General features: G+C 47.3%; 1 protein-coding gene across 1 annotated transcript in view; it reads right to left on the bottom strand.

Annotated features, from left to right (window-relative positions):
* LOC141258812 (cytochrome P450 2K1-like) overlaps positions 1-21,377 on the bottom strand; it is a 212,421-nt gene that overhangs the window by 84,618 nt on the left and 106,426 nt on the right. The window contains exon 5 of the mRNA XM_073673959.1: positions 11,526-11,686. Coding sequence (XP_073530060.1) covers positions 11,526-11,686 — 161 coding nt within the window. The remainder of the gene's footprint in view (positions 1-11,525; positions 11,687-21,377) is intronic.

Here is a 21,377-nt window from a genome sequence, read left to right on the forward strand (position 1 = left end):
CCCACACACTGCTAGAAGCCCAAATATTTTTTCAGAGCTAAATGAAGAAAAAAATTATTTATAATTTGCAACCTGATGGAGGTCAGTATAGATGGACTAATAGACCAAGTCCCACACACTGCTAGAAGCCCAAATATTTTTTCAGAGCTAGATGCAGAAAAAAATTATATTCAGTTTGCAACCTGATGGAGGTCAGTATAGATGGACTAATAGAATGATGCTATGCCCAAAAGATTTTACTTCACTAGGTGCAGTAAAAAAATTGGTATTCTATACACAGGTGGTATATCTTGCAACACAGATAGGCTACTCCACTGACTAACACACTCTGCAATAGGCCAAAAAGGATTAGCTTTGCTAGATTCAGCCAAATGCTGTGAAAAAAACTTGCACAGCACTGGCACAGACCTGCCTGGCAAAAACTGATAGGAACTGATGTAACCTAGTCCTGAAAAGGACTCCAATTACAATTAGTCTTTACTCCCACAATCTATCTATTTAAGAGCACAGACCTGCCTGATAAAAGTCGTAGGAAATGCTGTAACCTAGTCCTTAAAAGGACTGCAATCACAACTATTCCCTACTCCCAAGCTATCTGTATATTTGTGCGAAAATTGGCTTGAAATTAACAAGGTATAGCGCACACAGCAACAGCGGTGCCGTCTAACACGCAGCTGCAGCAGTGAGAAAATGGTGGCGACGGGGAAAATGGCTTGGTCTTATAGGGCAAGGACATGTGACATACACTGCCAATCACACATGCCCTTGCTTGTGTGAAAAAAAGCACTTCGCTCCGTGTGTGCGCTGCTGATAGGCTGACAGATTGCACCTCCCCACTGCAAATGCGGGAAAGAGAAAAAAAAATGGAGATCTTCATTGTTCCTGCAGAGATCCATCCCCTGCCCCTCCCCCCGCCCCGCTGTACACTCAAACTGCGTATTAACATTAATTTTCATCATTACTGAGAAAAAATCCAGTTATGATTTTGGTGCACGAACAGTTATCGAACATAACCTCGAACAGCCGAATTTTTCTCAAATTGTTCGTGTTCGCCGACCGGCTCGAACACCGCCCAAAACAGCTCGAATTTGAGATTGGCGAACAGTTCGAGTAGAACAACGCTCATCTCTAGTAGTAAGTAATCGGAACGCCGCATCAATGTCTGTTTTGGCCATTAGGTGACCCTTCCCAACTTCTTGATCTATTTTCTTGATTTATTTTTTTTTAATTTTCTTGTCACGACGTCTGGGTGTTGGTAGGCTGATTTTAGATTTTTACTCCAGCCTTTCTTGATTTTAGAAGGGCATGACATGCCAATATCTGTGTCTCCCTCTCCTTTTACTCCTCCACCTCTTTTCTTTTCGCATGACTATATGTACTTGTCACTTTTCCATGTGTTAGTTGTGCCTTCTGAGCAGTTTGTCAGCTTTTGGACAACTTTGAAGGTGTTTTCTATGTGTTTCTATGTGTTTTTGTTTGCCTGCCATTGGTTTTAATGGTGTTCGACAGTGTTCAACAAACAGTTCGACGAACCGAACTGAACCCGAACACTACGGGGGTGGCTCAACTCTACTGATTACGGCATCTATTGCTTCATCACTATAATGGGTGAAGTCACAGGACATTGCGTACAACATCATCTAAAGAAGAACTTTCCCTGTATTGGATTATAGATCAGTATTTATACAGGTCTCTGAAGCTTAACTGGCCATTTTTGTGGCAATTCTTGTTTTTTAGTATAGAATTTTCTATTTATCCAGCTCAATATACAGAATATTCTCACCCATGGGTGTGATGTTCACATGCGCGTGCCCTCTACCCGACGCTCACCCGCTCCAAGGCATCAGTGTGGTGTGGTGCGCTGTGCATGTCAGGAGCTATGGTGATGCGCCGGTGCTTCTGCGCATGCACCTCATGTCTGACGCTGGCGGGGTTGTGGTTGTGGCTCGGCCATGTGAGGCATGCACGCACCGTGAGTATCACTTCCATTGGCTGTTATCTCGATCATTTGTCTGGACAATAAAAGGTCCTGTCAAGTTAGAAGCAAACTATGCTATTCTATGGAGTTGCCTTGATGATCAGTTACGATATTACATTGCCCTTCCATGATCTCATTAATATGCATTGGTTTTACCTGGTGGATTTTGGTTGGACAAATAATCCTAAAAGTGTTATCCAAAATACAAAACCTTCACTTACACAGGATTGTTGCAATTGTTTTTTTCACTTGAAAAATATGCTATTCCAGCATTGAAACATATTGCAGAAATAAAATCCCTTAAACTCAAATTGGTCAACTTATCCCTAATGGCAGATATCATGTTACACAAGGATTGGGCATATTGGAATTCCATATTTTTTTAGCAATTTTTAAGGATGTCCTGCATTGCAAAGCTTTATTTATCTAAATTCCAGGAATCTGAGAATTTCAGATGGACTGGAAGTATGGTTTCAGCATGACCAATCCTGTGTTCACAATAGAGATAAGTAGGGGAATCTAGCAGCGGCTTAGTTTCCCTGTCTCCACTAAGCACCAGCTGAGTCAACTGTCTATATATACAGTGATCAAAGGTCTGGACACGCCTGTTCATGAAAGTTACCTTTTTTCCTTCTGGAATGTGCAAATTATAGATTCAGACTGAAAGCAGCAAAAAGAACATTCATATGAAAACGAGAAGTAAAGAAATATGCAAGAAACAAACCAGAATATGTGTTTAAGCTAAGATACCTCAAAGTAACCCCCTTTTACTCTTATTACAACTTTAAACCCCCTTGATATTCTATTAAGCAGCATCATCAGGTAGGCACCTGGAATGGCTTCCGATGAATAGGTGTGTTTCATTGAGAGTTTATTTGCAGAAGACCCAGCCTTCAGAAAGTGTCTTCCGGTGTGTTTTGGCAATCAGGTGTGTTTTGCAGAGATAGTGTTGATATACAGTCACTATCACATTACTTTTCTAAACCAGAATATATTAGAAACCAATCGACTAACAATAGAAAAATTACTGTTCATCATTACTATAAACATGACAGTCAATCTGGAAAATTGCAAGAATCTTGAAGTTATCTTCAAGTGCAGTCATGAAAACCATAAACCTCTAGGGTGAAACTATCTCTCATGAGCACCGCCCCAGGAAAGAAATTTCAAGATTTAACTTTGCTACAAAGGATAAGTTCATCAGTATTACCAGTCTCAGAAACTACTAATTGATTGCACCTCAGATAACGTCAACATCAACTATCCAGATTAGATTTCGGAGGAGGTCTTTATGGTTGAATTGCTGCAAAGAAACCACTACAGTGCATTGTGTGGCACCCCTGAGGGTTCAGTCACTACAGGGGTACTACACCTCAGATAGAGGTGTGGTATCTCCTCTTCCAGGTAAGGATGGAGCATCTCACAGGACCCCACTTCACCACTCAACACTACACCACTCCTGTCCTGTAGGGGGCCTAAATGCACCAGGGTGCTGCACGGCCTGAGATAGAGGAGATGGGAGGGGGGACCAAAGATAGGGGGAACCTAGTAGTGGGTGAGGGTGGAGGACACACTTTAAGGAAGCACTTATTGATTGATATATAATCAAGGGCCATCTTTAGTTCAAGGTCTTTGGTTGTGGTCTTCTGTCAGGGTCCAGCAAGAGTCTGCAGCTGGCCGAAGATTCGCGGTCCTCGTACTCTGGCCTTCAGACGAGGAGCGGGTCAGAGTTAACCACTGTCTCTACCCGGTCAAGGTCCTGTTCTAAGAAGGCCTAGCAGGGGAGCAGAGGAGATAGGCTTCACAGGCAAAAGGATCCCAGGGGGATACGGACGGTGCGGAGTCGCCACCTATATTCTTCACTCTGGCCTAGTCAGAGGGATTCCTGCTGCAAAAGGGGTGACCGGCCCCCGATATCTGACTTTGTCACTTCACGTCTCAGTCAGAAAAGCCTGGAGGCTTAGTGGATCCCAGGGGGATACGGATGGAGCGGAGTCGCCACCTGTATCTCTTAAACTGCGTTTACCCAGTGGGACCCGGCCTTACACCACGTTCGTACCACACACAGTCAGGAGAAGACTTAGTGGGAGAACTTACCAAGGAGAGGAACACACACCAGCGGGGTCTCGACAGGTGCTCCTGATCTACCTGGGAAGTGCTGAGCCCCCTTCCCGGTGGCTGCAGTACACCGTGTGTAGCAGAGAGAAGCTTTGCGGCTGAAAGTCCATCTAAAGTGAGTAAAGACCCGGATGACTTCATACACCACCTCCGCTTGTTTATTCCTGCGCGGCACTGCACCCACCATACTTCCACATAGTCCTCCTACCCACTGCCCTGAGACCTACTCTGCCAGTGGGGAGTAGTACCAACTGTGCTGCTAGAACACCGGCTTCAGAGGATTGTCGCAGCACTGGTGGCCATCACCAGGAACCGCAGGTGGCGTAGTCGAATACCACTCATCCTTGAAAGCCCAATATTTTTATGTGACAGCCCTGGGCATGGAACGGGTCGGGGCCATGACTGCATCCCCGCTACATCTACATTGACCCGGCTCTGAGTACCCCACCGCTCAGGGAGGGTGAGGTATCACAACTGAAAACAAGAATAAAATATTTGTTTGGGATGATAAACTAAAGCTCTGGATATTAGATCAATGGAAATCTGTACTGTGGTCTAAGGAGTAAACTTCTCAGGTTTTCATACAGACAGCCATGTCTTTGTTGGTTGGAAGGTTTCTAGATATGTGGTGGCCCTCAAGCAGCATAGAGTGGGAGGTGTGATGGTGTGGGGGAGCTTTACTGGTGACACTGATGAATCATCAGTGATGGGCGAAACCGTGGATGTTCGGTTGGGATACCAGAACAGTTCCTGAACTCAAACCCAAACCCGGACCCTATTCAGATGAAGAGGGGGCCCGAACATCCGTTGTGAGTAACAGAGCAGCAAACACAGGCTATGATCGGCAGTGAGATTTTTACTACCGATCAGTGTGCTGTGGTTTCCACGCTGTCAGATGACAGCGTGAGTCAGCAGCTGTTACCGGCGGGAAAAGTTTACCTCCGGTCTTGGGTGTCGGCTGATGAGAGAGTACTACTCTCTTTGTCATCTGCCTGCTGTCGCTGATAGCAGCTACAGCAAAAAGACATGAGTTTTCATCAGCTGGCACCTGTGCTATAAATAAATAAATTTAAAAAAAAAAAAATGATGTGTGGTCCCTTTATTTGATAACCAGCGCAGGCAAAACCTATAGATGCCGGCTGCAGCTCCCAGCTGTCAGCCTTATCATGGCTGGTTATTAAGAATAAAGGGGTTCTAATTAGTTTTTTAAATTACTTAAATAATTTTAAAAAACTGCGTGGGGTCCCCCCAATTTTTGACAATCAGCCAAGCTAAAGCGAACAGCTGGGGACTGGTATTCTCAGATTGGGAAGGGGCCATGGATATTAGCCCCCTCAGCCTAAAAATAGCATCCCATAGCCACCCCAGAAAAGGAATATCTATTAGATGTACCAGTCCTGGTGCTTTGCCCACCTCTTCCCAATTGAACTGGTGCAGTGGAAAGTGGGGTAATAGTAGTGGGGTTCACTGTCAGCTTTGTAATGTCTACTGACATCAAGCTCAGGGGTTAGTAATGGAGAGGAGTCTATAAGACAACCCCATTAATAACCTCATAGTTAGATTGTAAAAAAGACACAGACGCAGGAAAAAGTAATTTAATTGAAATAATGACACTGACACCTTTATTTGAAATAAAAATAAAAAAGCAAAGTTCTACTTATCTTTACACTTAATCCAGTGAAGGCCATGTCCCCTGTAAAAGAATAAAAATAATAAACCACCATAATCCTCACCTGTCCAACATGAAGATAATCCTCTTATAGATGTCTCTCCTTTACTAACTCCTGGGCATTATGCCTGCTGACATTACAAAGCTGAAATTAACCCCACTACTATTACCCCACTTGCCACTGCACCAGTGCAATTATGAAGAATTATGCAACGTGCCAGGATTGGTGCACCTAATAGAGGCACTTTTTCTTGGGCGGCTGGGGCTGCTATTTTTAGGATGGGAAGGTAAATATCTATTGCCCCTTACCACTCTGAGAATATCTTTTTGTCAAAAATGGGGAGGATCCCATGCCATTTTTGAAATTATTTTTTAAAATAATTAAAAAAACGACGTGGGGAGCCATCTATTCTTAATAACCAGTCATGATAAAGCTGCAGCCCGCAGCTGTGGGTTTTGCCTGTGCTGGTTGTCAAAAATAAAGGGACCGCACATAATTTTTTATTTATTTATTACACAGGCGCTGGCTGAAGGAGACTCCCATCATCGTGCCTCTGCTATCGCTGCTATAAGAGCCCGAAGTGTTCCTCGCACTGTCACACAGATAACAGCATGGGAAACAGCCAATGTTCGGACTGCCAAACCCGAACAGTAACATGAACTTCCTGGAGAAGTCTGTGTTCGGGGTCCATGCATGAACACTAGTTGATCAGTATGGATCCCGAACTTTACTGTTCGGATTCGCTGATCTCTACTGATGATGATTTATTCCAAATTTAAGCGTACTAAGCCAGCATGGCTGCCTAAGAATTCTGCAAAGTCATGCCATTTTATATGGTTTACACTTACTTGGGCCATTATTTGTACTGCAACAGGACAAGGACCCAAAACACACCTACAGGTTATATGAGGGCTATGTGACCAAGAGAGATGGGGATGGAGTCCTGTGCCAGATGACATAGTCTCCACAGTCTCCACAATCACCCGATCTCAACCAAATTGACTTGGTTTGGGGTGAGTTAGATAAAGAGTGATGAAAAAAAGCCAACAAGTGCTCAACACCTCTGGGGACTTTTTCTAGACTGTTGTAAAGCCATTCCAGGTGAAACCTGATGAAGCTGCTTATGTGTATGACGCGCCCCCTGGGCCGTGGGGTACCCAGTGCCGGGCCGGTAGATGCTAGGGGGGATGTCACAGTGGCAGTGACCCGGTCCATGACCCAGGACGGTCAATTAAAGGGGGTTATGGATGGGGGATTTATAGTGTTTTTATAGAGTTCGTGACGCCACCTGTGGAATGCGGCTAAAAGGAGATGCCGCTGTGGAGCAGTCCTCTGAAGCTGATGTTACTGCAGCAGGGATGGTGTCTCTCTCCACAGGAAGAGCTAGCTCCAGGGCAGTGTAGGTGTTGTAGGTTATGCTGGGCATTGTAGTGCAGGGGTTGATGGCGCAGCAAGAAACTCAGAGACAAGGAAGTGCAGTCCCAGGGTCTTTACTCACAGTTGTTGCAGTCCAGATTACAGGGATCCATGTAACTGCCCTCGTCGTCCTGTGTTTACTCAGGGAGGGGTTCGGTCCACCCCCAGGTAACTCCGGAGTACTTAGCAAGACCCCCTTCTGTGTGTCCTCGCTCTCTTGCCATCTTCCTGCACCTTCTGCATGGCCCGTACCCATGGGGTCCTTTCCTGGTTCCAGGAGCCTTTCTGCTCCTCTCTCTCTCTTCTCCTTTCAGTCTTAGGCCCTTCACTTCTCCTCCTCTGACTGAACCTTCGTAACCAAAATGGCTTCCCAATTTATACCTCCCTCTCATGTGCTCCCCTAAGCTACTTCCTCAACCCACACCCACAACATGGTTCTCCCTCACTATGTTCCCCTCCACTCCAGCCAGGCACCAGGGACTGTGCTCTCCCTTAGGAGCAATCTCGCCCTGCCCTGCTGAAGTGGACATGTTGGATGCAGGTGTTAGGGTCCCAGGCTGTACTCCTTCCTTACCTGAGAGTAAGGTGCCACATCTCTGGCTGAGATGCAACATCTCTGTGGCGACCAAACCCTCAGGGGTGCCACATACCCCCCTGGTAAAACACAGCACGTCCGAGGGCTGGAACAGAGTAAAAACAATTTTAAAGACATGCAAAATTTTTGAATGCATTCACTTAGAATATCATAAACATAATATATTTTCTTCCCTTTATGGGAGGCACATTTTCTTAAACTTTTCAGGTTACCATATTAAAACACTATAAGACTTGTGAAATAACATTTTCCTTCACCTATAAAACATTTTCCAGACAAAACATTTTTCATATAAACTGTTCCTTAACAGGTTACAGCATGATCTGCAACCAGGTATCCATTTTATTTAGTAAGGTGCTAACTAGCAAACTGGAGTATGAGGGACCCGTCCGAAAACCCTCAACATCGGCCCTGGGCGTGGCTGCAGGGCATAGGTGATCCAGGTGTTGGACCACGTCTACGGCCACGCCAAACGGGTTTTTGTTCTGAGGTCATTGCTGTATATTTATAAAACCAATAAGGGGCACTTTAGGAAGTGCAACAATTTACAAGATCAGTTCTTGGCTGCTCACTGTCCTCAGCCTGTCAGTTCTTTGTACCCTTTCTGGGTAATTACGCACTCAAAAACAAATATTTATTTTATTTTTTTTTAAACTTGCAGCATTCCTGCTATACCCTTCCGGGCAACTATATATAGTTCAAGGTTCCAGCTACTATGCTTAGTAGTAGTGCTCCCTCCGGGGAAGCTCTTGTCCACTGTAGACTGGTCCAGCCGGGTCTTCAGCGCTGTAGGGTGAAGAACTGCTCCCTTTCCCCACCCGGTGGACATTCAGGGCATACCAGCCCCTCTCGACTCTGTGCCTGGTGTAGGTGACGTAATCACCCAGATACAGATTTCGGTCCGGGTGACCTTCTTTTAGGTGGGACTCCACGTCCCTCCGGTTCACAAAAAGATCCGTCTCGGACTGCGGGTCCCGGATGAAGCCCCAACCTCCTTCCAGGTTGAACTTCACTACGGTCCCTTCGGCACGGGGACCGTATGCTGCCCTCCTGTCTTTGCGGGACCGGGCCTTCTCCTCCATGTTCCGGGCCTCCAGATTCTCCGAACGCACCGGTCGGATGTGCCGCTCCCTCTCAAGCTGCTCCAGCTCCCTCCTGCAGTGCTCTGTCCTGCAGGCCACCTCTGCTTTCGTTTCTTGGGGAAACCCCATGAGATCTCCCCCAGAGTTGTCCCACTCGAATTGATCCTCCTCACCTCGGGAGACGGCGGAGGGCAGGGAAGCTGGTAGGAGTGGGGGCTGCTGGTCCTCCACCTCCGCAGACCAATACCATGGACGGCGTCTACACACCCAGTCGAGTGCCAGGGGAGGTGGTTTCCGTAAGGGACCAGGAGCGGGCCAGTGTCGCTGGTGCCCGGAGGTGATGGTTCCGGGGCCTGAAGGACGTCTAGGGCGGGCGCGCCCGGGGACAGATGTCATGGGAGAAGGGTCCGGAATGGGTCCGCGTCTTCCGCACCCGGGGGCAGAGGGCCTTGCTGGTGTGTCAGGAGCGGGCCGGTGTCAGTAGCGCCCGGGGTCAGCGGTTCCACCAGGGGTCCCAGGAGCAGGTCTGCGGCTCTAGCGCCCGAGACAGGGAGACTCCTCTTACCTGCTCCCGCGGCTGCTCTTGTGCAGCACTCTGCCTCCTGGTGCTGGTCCAGATCTGCCAAGGCTGGGGCGCTGCCTGTGCTTAGTAGCGTTGTCTGCTGCCGGCTTGCCATCCTTTCCACCATCTCCTTTTTCCAGCTTGTGATAGCATCTTGCTGGGCCCTCTCCATCCTCCCATTCAGGTCTTCCATCCCAGCATAGAGGAACTTTGAATCCTCCCGGGACAGCCTGGCAACCAACCCATCCAGGGTGAGGGGCGCCTCCGGTCGTAGCAGGCCGCTGGCAGGGATTCCGGTCTCTCTTCCTTCCATGTTCCCTGCCGGGTATGGTCTGTCTAAATGGGCCCACACCACACCCCATCTCCCAGTTTTGTTCTTCCCTCTCCCCTTTTTGGGGCGGTCCCATGTCTGCTTGCTGTCGATCACACCTGGGGGTGTCTATTCCAGACCGATGGACAGGTCCAGGAATATGGCCACAGTTGCAGTGGGTGGGCCGCTCTTTTAGCGCTATTCTTTGACCCGGCCCACGATGGGGTGATTTCTTGTTGTCGTTTGGCTCGCACATAATGGCGCCCGTTCTTCTGGGGTGGGCGCCACATTCAGTATAAAACACAGTCTCTAGGCGCACAGTACCCGGTGATAACGAGCATGAAATCCTGTTCGTGACGCCAAAGATGAAGTGCCCCCTGGGCCGTTGGGTACCCGGTGCCGGGCCGTTAGATTCTGGGGGGGGGGGGTGTCACAGTGGCGGTGACCCTGTCCGTGACTTAGGGTGGTCAATTAAAGGGGGTTATGGATGGGGGATTTATAGTGTTTTTATAGAGCTCGTGACGCCACCTGTGGAATGCGGCTAAATGGAGCTGCCACTGCGGAGCAGTCCTCTGAAGCTGATGTTACTGCAGCAGGGATGATGTGGCTCTCCACAGGAAGAGCTAGCTCCAGGGCAGTGTAGGTGTTGTAGGTTATGCTGGGCGTTGTAGTCTAGGGGTTGATGGCGCAGCAAGAAACTCAGAGACAAGGAAGTGCAGTCCCAGGGTCTTTACTCACAGTTGTTGCAGTCCAGATTACAGGGATCCATGTAACTGCCCTCGTCGTCCTGTGTTTACTCAGGGAGGGGTTCGGTATACCCCCAGGTAACTCCGGAGTACTTAGCAAGACCCCCTTCTGTGTGTCCTCGCTCTCTGGCCGTCTTCCTGCACCTTACACCTAGCATCTCCAATCCGTTACGCGGGTGCCTTGGCGGGCGACATCTGTTCCGTCCCCTTGGTCCTATATCGCTACCTTCTCGGTGAGACTGGCATGGACTTGTGGCTACAGGACATAAAGTACTGCAGCCTCCAGTTTCTAGTTGGGCACAAAGTCCTCTGCTAGTTGATGGACCGGTTCCCTTTAGGTGGTCTGACCCCTCCACCGCCTGGCAGGTGCGGGCGTACGGGTGGCCTTCTGCACGGCCCATACCCATGGGGTCCTTTCCTGGTTCCAGGAGCCTTTCTGCTCCTCTCTCTCTCTTTTCCTTTCAGTCTTGGGCCCCACTGACTAGGCCCGCATCTGGAGCAGAGCTCCTGCAGAGCCTCAGCTCCCCTCACTTCTCCTCCTCTGACTGAACCTTCGTAACTAAAATGGCTTCCCAATTTATACCTCCCTCTCATGTGCTCCCTTAAGCTACTTTCCAAAACCCACACCCACTACATGGTTCCCCCTCACTAGGTTCCCCTCCACTCCAGCCAGTGTCATCAGAATAAAAGAGGGTACTTTGAGGAATTTTAGGTTCAATAAAAATTCTGGTTTGGCTTGTTTCTTTACTTATTGTTTCTATATGTGTTCCTTCATTGTTTTGCTGCTTTCAGTCTAAATCTATAATTTATACATTCCAATTCAAACGGGAAAACATTGCATGAAGAGGCGTTCCAAAGTTTTCACTGGCAAGAGAAACAACACACTTGAGAAAGCTGTTTGTAAGAGAATAATTTTAAAAGTAGGGGCGTCTTATGGGTTGCAGTCTCACCAATCACACATTACATATCTTGAGAATGATATATTACATATTTTGAGAATGGCCTAGAATGCTCTTTCTAAAATACAATGTGGAGTTGAACTACTCACCAAAGCCATCGGGCTACCACATAATTTGGAATTTTCCTTATTCAACTTAAGCAGCTTCAAAAGTGTGGGATCTTCATAATCAAATCGCTTACTTAGTAAGATGGATACAATTATGTTAGATACAGCAGCATTCATAGTCATGAGGTTATCGAAGGGTTCACCTGGAAAAACAGTGAGAAGACAATGGTAGTAATGACAAAAAACTGACAAACACCCCTCAACACAAAGCAAGTGTGAATAGGGGCAAGCTGACATGACTGCACAAAATGCAAGCAAAAGAATACAGCCGCCTCTGTAAGCTCTAATATGTATGCAAAAAACAGATATGTGACATTTAAAACCCCTTTCGACCAGGTCAGTAACAGTACGCACCTGGTCGGAAAGGCAGGTTCAGCGGGGGCTCCGGTGCTGGGCCCGCACTGAACCGAGCACATGTCAGCTGATTTTTACAGCTGACATGTGCACGCAACAGCCGCGGGTGGAATCACGATCTACCCACGGCTGTTAACATGTTAAATACCGCTGTCAATCTCTCCGGGAAGCACGTCCTAAACCCCACCCATCGGTGACCCCGTCACGTGATCGAGGGTCATCGATGGGTGGGCATGACAACCCTACAGCAGACACCTGTGGTTGTCATGTCTCAATTGCTATGAGCGCCACCAAAATAGTAGAAAAAAAAAACTTCAGCCCAGCGCACAAAAAATAAGCCCCCACCCAGCCCCAGATCCCGAAAAATGGAGACGCTACGGGTCTTGGAAAATGGCATCATTTTTTTTTTAGCAAACTTTGGATTTTTTTTTCACCACTTAAATAAGAAAAAGAACCTGTACATGTTTGGTGTCTACAAACTCATAATAACAAAGAAAATGACGGCACTTCCACTACAAAAACTAGGTGTGAACAGGTGCTTACTAAGAGCAGCTACCTCCATATATAATAAACAAATAAAGTAGCACACTGTAACACTGAGTATATAGATATGAAATATGAATAGCATAACTGCTGTAGAAAATAGAAATAAATGAAAAAAATTTTTGGGGAAAAATTTTTTAGCGCATGTAAATATGAAGTATGGAAAATGAATAGCATTACTGCTGTAAATAAATGAGAAATCTTAGCGCATAAATTGGCCAATTCATGTGTACCTGACAGCCGCGGTAAGGCGTTTCTCGATGTCAGGACCTAACAAACTCATAATGACCTGTAGAATAATAATGGCAGGTCAGTTTTAGCATTCAATGAACATGGTAAAAAAAGGACCCAAAAAACAACTGTGAAATTGCATTTTTTTTGCAATTTCACCGCACTTGGAATTTTTTTACCGTTTTCCAGCACAAGATATGGTGAAATCAGTGATGGCCTTTAAAAGTACAACTCGTCCCACAAAAAATAAGCCCTCACACGGCCATATTGATCAAAAATTAAAAAAGTTCTGGCTCTGGGAAGAAGGAGAGCAAAAAATTAAAACACAAAAACAGACAGACCCATGGTCGTTAAAGGGTTAAACTGCATCAATGCTACATAGAAAATACTTATAAAATGAATGTACTTAAAGGATAAATTGGCCAATTCATGAGAGCCCATCAGCCATGACCAGATGTACCTTTTCTAGATGGGATCCTAAACCTAATACTTATCAAATATTCATCCCTTGGGCTAAAAACTACAAATATAAAGGGCAGAACCATCACTAATTTAAAATAGCCTTAGGCTGATGTGAAGTGATAAGAATTATGAATGATTATTAATTCCCTCCAATATTTATAATATAACCGGGGATTCGTGTCTCTGTCTGAAGCCTTTATACTCTGCGCATGCGCGACGCGCAGTCTATAAAAGCTTCAGACAGAAGACCGCATCCAGCTGCATGGATTGGCACATGCGCATAGCGCTATTCGGCGCCATTTTGCTGAAGACACATTTGCAGTGTGTCTTCAGCAAAATGGCGCCGGACAGCGCAGTGCTCCGGTGCCGCACGCCTCCCTCGGCCTCTGGCAGAACAGGACACAGCAGCGCTGGAGCACAGAGAAGAAAGGTGAGTATAACTGTTTATTTTTTTGTATGTGTGCAGCGTGAAAGGGATGAGGGGTGCCACACAAACCAGAATTGGGGGGATGAGGGGTACCACACATACCAGTATTGGGGGGGTATGGGGTACCACACATACCAGGATTGGGGAGTGAGGGGACCATGCATACCAGGATTGTAGGGTAAAGGGCCATACATACCAGGATTGTGGGGTGAGGGGATCATGCATACCAGGATTGGGGGATGAGGAGTACCATACATACCAGGATTGGGGGGTGAGGGGTACCACACATACTAGGATTGGCGGGTGAGGGGACCATGCATAGCAGGATGAGGGGTACCACACATACGATTATTGGGGGTTAAGGGCCCATGCATACCAGGATAGGGATGAGGGAGCCATGCATACCAGGATTGGGGATGAGGGGTGCCATGCATATCAGGATTGGGGATGAGGGAGCCATGCATACCAGGATTGGGGATGAGGGGTGCCATGAATACCACGATTGGGTATGAGGGGTGCCATGCATACCAGGATTGGGGATGAGAGGTACCATGCATACCAGGATTGGGAATGAGGGGTGCCATGCATACGAAGATAGGGATGAGGGAGCCATGCATACCAGGATTGGGGATGAGGGTGTTAGAACTCTCCTGGTAGGTTTTCTCTATCTTGCTGGTCACATGACCTTTTTTGCCTATTTAGTCCTGCTCCGCCCTCCTGGCCTTGCTGGACTTCATTGTAATTTCTACTCTTAAGCTAGCTTGGTGCTTAGTTACCTATCTCAGTCAGTTTAGCTAGGTCTTCGGACCTTTATGTTCTATGTTGTGTGTTTGTCTTTTACTGCTACAATTTCTGCTAGGAGGTGTCCAACTTTATCCCAGTCCCTAGTTCTTGTAGGGATCCCTCCCTTGCATCTATAGGTCTTCGTACAGACTAGCCGAGGACTTTAGAGGGTCTGATCGCAGGATCAGGTTCCCCGTTACATCGTAGGGATCTAGCTTAGTTCTATTGTAGGGACAGATCTCCTTTCTTTCCTTAGTGCTTGTAGCAGATCATAACAGTAAGTCCAGCCCAAAAATATCTCTAAGGAAAGACTTCCAGTTACCATCTTGATGTCGGTTCAGGATTTGGCTCAACGCCTGCAGGGACTCTCTCTGGAGGTGGCCGAGCTCCAACAACACGTGAGTAGCTGTTCTGGAGCACATTTTGTGGAGCCAAAGGTACATTTGCCTGATTTATTTTTTGGTGATCAACAAGAATTTTTTTCCTTTAAAAATGCTTGTTTGTTGTAGTTTCGTTTGAGACCCAGATCCTCTGGTGATGAATCACAGCGCATAGGGTTCATAATGTCACTTTTGCGCAAAGAACCTCAGGGATGGGCCTTTTCTCTCCAACCTAGTGATCCATGCTTTAGATCAGTGGATAGTTTTTTTTCTGCTTTGGGTTTGTTGTATGATGATCCTGATCGTGTCTCATCAGCTGAGACTGAATTGAGACATTTGAGGCAGGGATCAGGTAATGTGGAAAAATATTGTTCTCACTTCCGTCGGTGGTCTGCCCAGGTGGGGTGGAACGAATCAGCTTTGAAAAGTTTGTTTCTTGCGGGGCTAGGTGAAAGGGTTAAGGATTTGCTGATTGCTTATCCCACACCTGGAAACTTGCAGGAGGCAATGCAATTAGCTATAAGGGTGGACAGGAGACTGCGTGCAAGGGTTAATGAGAGTAAATCCTCTGCCATGTCAGCTCCGAGTCTTGAGAGGGTCTGTACTGACATTGGAGAGCCGATGGAGATTGGGGCGATGGCACCCCGCTCTCAGGAAAAAGACCGCGGGTCTTCTGAAGGTTTGTGCTTTTATTGCGGGAAATCTGACCATTTAGTTAAGAACTGTGTGCTTCGTATGAACAAAGAAAAAAAATGGTCAGTTACTCCCGTATAGCCTGTTTAAACACTAAGGGTGTATTTCTTTCTGCTACTACTGCTGCTCAGAAAGAATTAATTGAATTTCGGGTATTTGTGGATTGTGGTTCTACTCTGAATGTGATTGATGGGGGATTCTTGGAAAAACTTAAATTAAAACCCAAACCTTTGTCATCCCCTATTGCTGTGGTTTCTGTCGATGGCTCTCCCTTGAAGAGTGTTACTCACAAGGTCTGTGAATTTCCCCTCACTATTAATGGTGTTCACCAAGAGAATTTGGATTTGGTAGTATTAAATATTTTGCCTTCTCCAGTAGTTTTGGGATTGCCCTGGTTAAAATTGCGCAATCCTGTACTGGATTGGTCTACCAATGAAATGAAGTCCTGGAGCCCTGAGTGTTATGACAAGTGTTGTAACGGACGTATTGCTGCGGTGGAAAAAGGGGAATTACCTGAACCTATTCAGGATTTTTGGAGAGTTTTTTCTGAGGAGGAGTCACAAATTTTGCCTCCCCATAGAGACTATGATTGTACCATTGAATTTGTCCCTGGAGCGACTCTTCCTAAAAGTCGTTTATTTAATCTTACTATTCCTGAGAGAAAGGCTTTGGAGGAATACATACAGACAAGCTTGGCCGTCGGTCACATTAGGCCTTCCAAGTCTCCTGTGGCTGTTGGATTTTTTTTTGTTAAAAAAAAGGACGGCGGTTTACGTCCTTGTCTGGATTTTCGTGAGATTAATAAAATTACTGTACGCAATCCTTACCCACTGCCATTGATTCCTGATTTGTTTAACCAGTTAGTGGGGGCCAAGTGGTTCTCTAAAATTGATCTCCAGGGGGCATACAATTTGTGGCGCATGAAGGAGGGTGATGAATGGAAGACTGCTTTTAACACTCCTGTGGGTCATTTTGAGAATCTGTTTATGCCTTTTGGTCTTACCAATGCTCCAGCATTTTTTCAGAATCTTATTAATGACATCCTTAGACCTTTGATCGGCAAAAATGTGGTTGTGTATTTGGATGACATTTTGATTTATTCACCAGATCTGGAGTCTCATTGGCGGAGTGTACGTGAGGTATTACAGTTATTAATTGACAATTTGCATTTTGCTAAGCTGGAGAAATGTGAGTTCGCTGTACAGAGAATTCGTTTTTTGGGCTACATTATCTCCAGCGAGGGCTTTGAGATGGACCCGGTGAAAGTTCAAGCTGTGCAGGAATGGCCTAGGCCTATTGGTTTGAAATTGATACAGAGGTTTTGGGTTTCGACAATTATTACAGAAAATTCATTAAAAAAATTTCTATTATTGTCAAACCACTGACCGATCTCACCAGGAAAGGTGCTAATGCGGTTCAGTGGACTACTGAGGTCATTGAAGCTTTTGTGTTTCTAAAGGAGAGGTTCAGCTCTGCTCCCATCCTTATGCAGCCTGATGTGACTAAGCCGTTTTTGGTTGAGGTTGATGCATCTACGGTGGGGGTCGGTGCGGTGTTGTTTCAGAAAAACAAGGATGGAGTACATCCCTGTGCTTTTTTTTCAAAAAAATTTTCTGAGACTGAACTTAATTACGATATTGGTAATCGGGAATTGCTGGCTATTAAACTCGCATTTGAACACTGGTGTCATCTCTTGGAAGGTGCTGAATTTCCCATTAAGGTTTTCACTGATCATAAAAATCTGATCTATCTTGATGCTGCCAAGCGCTTGAATGCCCGTCAGGCTAAGTGGGCACTTTTTTTCTCGCGGTTTAATTTTTCCGCTACTTACATCCCGGGCACCAAGAATGTTAAAGCTGATGCTTTGTCTCGCAGCTTTTCTCCCATGGTCGGTGCTGAGGAGGAGGAGAGCATTTTACAAGAAGGTGTTGTGATTGCTGCTTTGGACTCCGTTTTGGAAGATGAGATTCTTAAAGCACAGGAGAATGCCCCATCTAACACTCCCCATGGGAGGTTGTTTGTGCCTAGGACCTTTAGGAGAGATTTGTTTGTCGAGTGTCATGAGTCTCAGTTGGCAGGTCATCCAGGAATTTCTGAGACCAAGAGACTTGTGGGTCGCAGTTTTTGGTGGCCTGGATGGCAGAAGGAAGTCATTAAGTGGGTGCGTCAATGTACGGTGTGTGCTAGATTTAAGTCTTCACATACTCCTGCAGCGGGGTTGCTTTGACCTCTGGAGGTTCCTAGTGCACCTTGGACACATCTGGCTATGGACTTTATTACTGACCTTCCCCCCTCTGAGGGTTTCACGGTCATCTGGGTGGTCGTGGACCGTTTTAGCAAGATGTGTCACTTGGTTCCTTTCATCAAACTGCCCTGCGGTAAGACACTCGCTAAGGCCTTTGTCAAGGAAATTGTCAGACTACATGGCATTCCTACTGACATTGTTTCGGACAGGGGACCTCAGTTCGTGGCTCATTTTTGGCGTGCTTTTTGTGACAGGTTGGGAGTTCATTTTTCGTTTTCATCCGGATATCATCCTGAGTCTAATGGCCAGACAGAAAGGAAGAATCAGGATGTTGAGCAGTTCTTGCGTTGTTTTGTGGCAGACAATCAGGAGGGGTGGTCTGAGTTTCTGCCACTTGCTGAGTTTGCTCTTAACAACCATACATCCTCTTCTGCTGGTTGTTTGCATTTTTTTTGTTGTTCTGGGAGACATCCGTCTTTTAGGTCATTCTCCAAATTGGCATCGGCTGTGCCTGAGGAGGAGAGTTTTTCCGGTGATTTGGAGAGAGTTTGGACGATGTGCGTGGTAATCTTCAGGAGGCTAACAGAAAATCTAAGAGGTACTTTGATAGGAAACGGCAAGAGGTTTTGTTTGCTATTGGTGACATGGTTTGGTTGTCCTCTAAGAATCTGCGGTTGAGGATTCCTTCTAAAAAATTGGGTCCCAAGTTTGTAGGGCCCTTTAAGGTGCTTCAGGTAGTTAACCAATCTGCTGTTAGGTTGGAGGTTCCTACCTCCTGGAAGATTAATCCTGTGTTTCATGTTTCTCTGTTGAAAAGAGCTTATGTGTCGGATGGTGATGCCTCTGCCACTGTTCCTCCGGTGGTGGAGGACGGGGAATACGAAATTTCCCGCATCCTAAATTCTAGACGGTATAGAGGGAGTTTGCAGTATCTCGTCGCTTGGAAGGGTTTCGGACCCGAGGATAACTCATGGGTGAGGGCGGATGATGTTTCCTCTTCCAGACTTGTCAGAGCGTTTCACAAGAGGATCTTCATAGAAGAGGGGGTATGTTAGAACTCTCCTGTTAGGTTTTTTCTATCTTGCTGGTCACATGACCTTTTTTGCCTATTTAGTCCTGCTCCGCCCTCCTGGCCTTGCTGGACTTCATTGAAATTTCTACTCTTAAGCTAGCTTGGTGCTTAGTTACCTATCTCAGTCAGTTTAGCTAGGTCTTCGGACCTTTATGTTCTATGTTGTGTGTTTGTCTTTTACTGCTATAATTTCTGCTAGGAGGTGTCCAACTTTATCCCAGTCCCTAGTTCTTGTAGGGATCCCTCCCTTGCATCTATAGGTCTTCGTACAGACTAGCCGAGGACTTTAGCGGGTCTGATCGCAGGATCACGTTCCCCGTTACATCGTAGGGATCTAGCTTACTTCTATTGTAGGGACAGATCTCCTTTCTTTCCTTAGTGCTTGTAGCAGATCATAACATAGGGGTGCCATGCATATCAGGATTGGGGATGAGGGAGCCATGCATACCAGGATTGGGGATGATGAGGGGTGCCATGAATACCAGGATTGGGGATGAGTGGTGCCATGAATACCACAATTGGGTATGAGGGGTGTCATGCATACCAGGATTGGGGTTGGGAGGTACAATGCATACAAGTATTGGGGTTGAGGGGTGCCATGCATACCAAGATAGGGATGAGGGAGCCATGCATACCAGGATTGGGGATCAGGGAACCATGCATACCAGGATTGGGGATGAGGGATGTCATGCATACCAGGATTGGGGATGAAAGGTGCCATGCCTACCAGGATTGGGGATGAGGGGTACCATGCATACCAGGATTGGGGATGAGGGAGCCGTGCATTCCAGGATTGGGGATGAGGAATGCCATACATACCAGGATTGCGGATGAGGGGTGCCATGCATACCAGGATTGGGGATGAGTGAGCCAAGCATAACAGGATTGGGGATAAGGGAGCCGTGCATTCCAGGATTGGGGATGAGGGAGCCGTGCACTCCAGGATTGGGGATGGTGGAGCCATGCATACCAGGATTGGGGATGAGGAATGCCATGCATACCAGGATTTCCAATGAGGGGTGCCATGCATACCAGAATTGGGGATGAGGGAGCCATGCATACCAGGATTGGGGGTGAGGGGTGCCATGCATACCAGGATTGGGGGTGAGGGGTACCATGCATACCAGGATTTGGGGTGAGGGGTACCATACATACCACGATTGGGGATGAGGGGTTCCATGCATACCAGGATTTGGGATGAAGGGTGCCACGCATAACAGGATTCGGATGAGGGGCCATGCTTACCAGGATAGGAATGAGGAGTGCCATGCATACCAGGAAGGGGGTGAGGGGTGCCAGGCATACCAGGATGTGGGTGAGGGGCGCCATGCATACCAGGATGTGGGTTAGGGGCCCATGCATACCAGGATGAGGGATACCATACATTCCAGGATAGGGATGAGGGATGGGGTACCATGCATAACAGGATAGAGATGAGAAGTATCACACATACCAGGATTGGGGATGAGGAGTACCACACATACCAGGATTGGGGATGAGGGGTGTCACACATGTCAGGATTGGGGGTGAGGGTTGCCATGCATACCAGGATTGGGGATGAGGGGTGCCATACATACCAGGATGGGGATGAGGGGTGCCATGCATACCAGGATTGGGGATTAGGGAGCCAAGCATACCAGGATTGGGGATGAGGGAGCCATGCATACCAGGATTGGGGGTGAGGGGTGCCATGCATACCAGGATTGGGGGGTGAGGGACCATGCATACCTGGATTGGGGGGTGAGGGGACCATACATACCAGGATTGGGGAGTGAGGGGACCATGCATACCAGGATTAGGGGGGGTGAAGGGACCAGGCATTCCAGGATTGGGGTGTGAGGGGATCATGCACACCAGGAATGGGGGGTGAGGGGACCATGCATACCAGGATTGGGGGGTGAGGGGTGCCATGCATACTAGAATAAGGATGAGGATAGGAATGCGGGGTAAAATGCATACCAGTATGAGGGATGGGGTGCCATGCATACCAGGATGAGGGGTACCATGCATACCAGAATAGGGATGAGGGGTGCCATGCATACTAGGATCAGTGATTGGGTGCCATTCATACCAGAATTGGGATGAGGGGTACCATACATATCAGAATGGGGATGAGGGGTGCCATGCATATCAGGATAGGGATGAGGGGTACCATGCATACTAGGATAGGGATGAAGGAGCCATGCATACCAGGATTGGGGATGAGGGAGCCATGCATACCAGGATGGGAACAAGGGAGCCATGCTTACCAGGAATGGGGATGAGGGGTGCCATGCATACCAGGATTGGGCGTGAGGGGTGCCATGCATACCAGGATTGGGTATGAGGGGTGCCATGCATACCAGGATTGGGGATGAGGGATGCCATGCATACCAGGATTGGGGATGAGGGATGCCATGCATACCAGGATTGGGGATGAGGGGTGCCATGTATACCAGGATTGGGGATGAGGGAGCCATGCATTCCAGGATTGGGGATGACGGAGCCGTACATACCAGGATTATGGATGGCGGAGCCATGCATACCAGGATTGGGGATGAGGGGTGCCATACATACCAGGATTGCGGATGAGGGGTGCCATGTATACCAAGATTGGAGATGAGGGGTGCCATACATACCGGGATTGGGGATGGGGGGTGCCATG

Source organism: Phyllobates terribilis, unplaced genomic scaffold, assembly GCF_046119375.1.
Source record: "Phyllobates terribilis strain yellow unplaced genomic scaffold, ASM4611937v1 Scaffold_3__8_contigs__length_932513732, whole genome shotgun sequence".
NCBI classification, from domain to species: Eukaryota; Metazoa; Chordata; class Amphibia; order Anura; family Dendrobatidae; genus Phyllobates; species Phyllobates terribilis.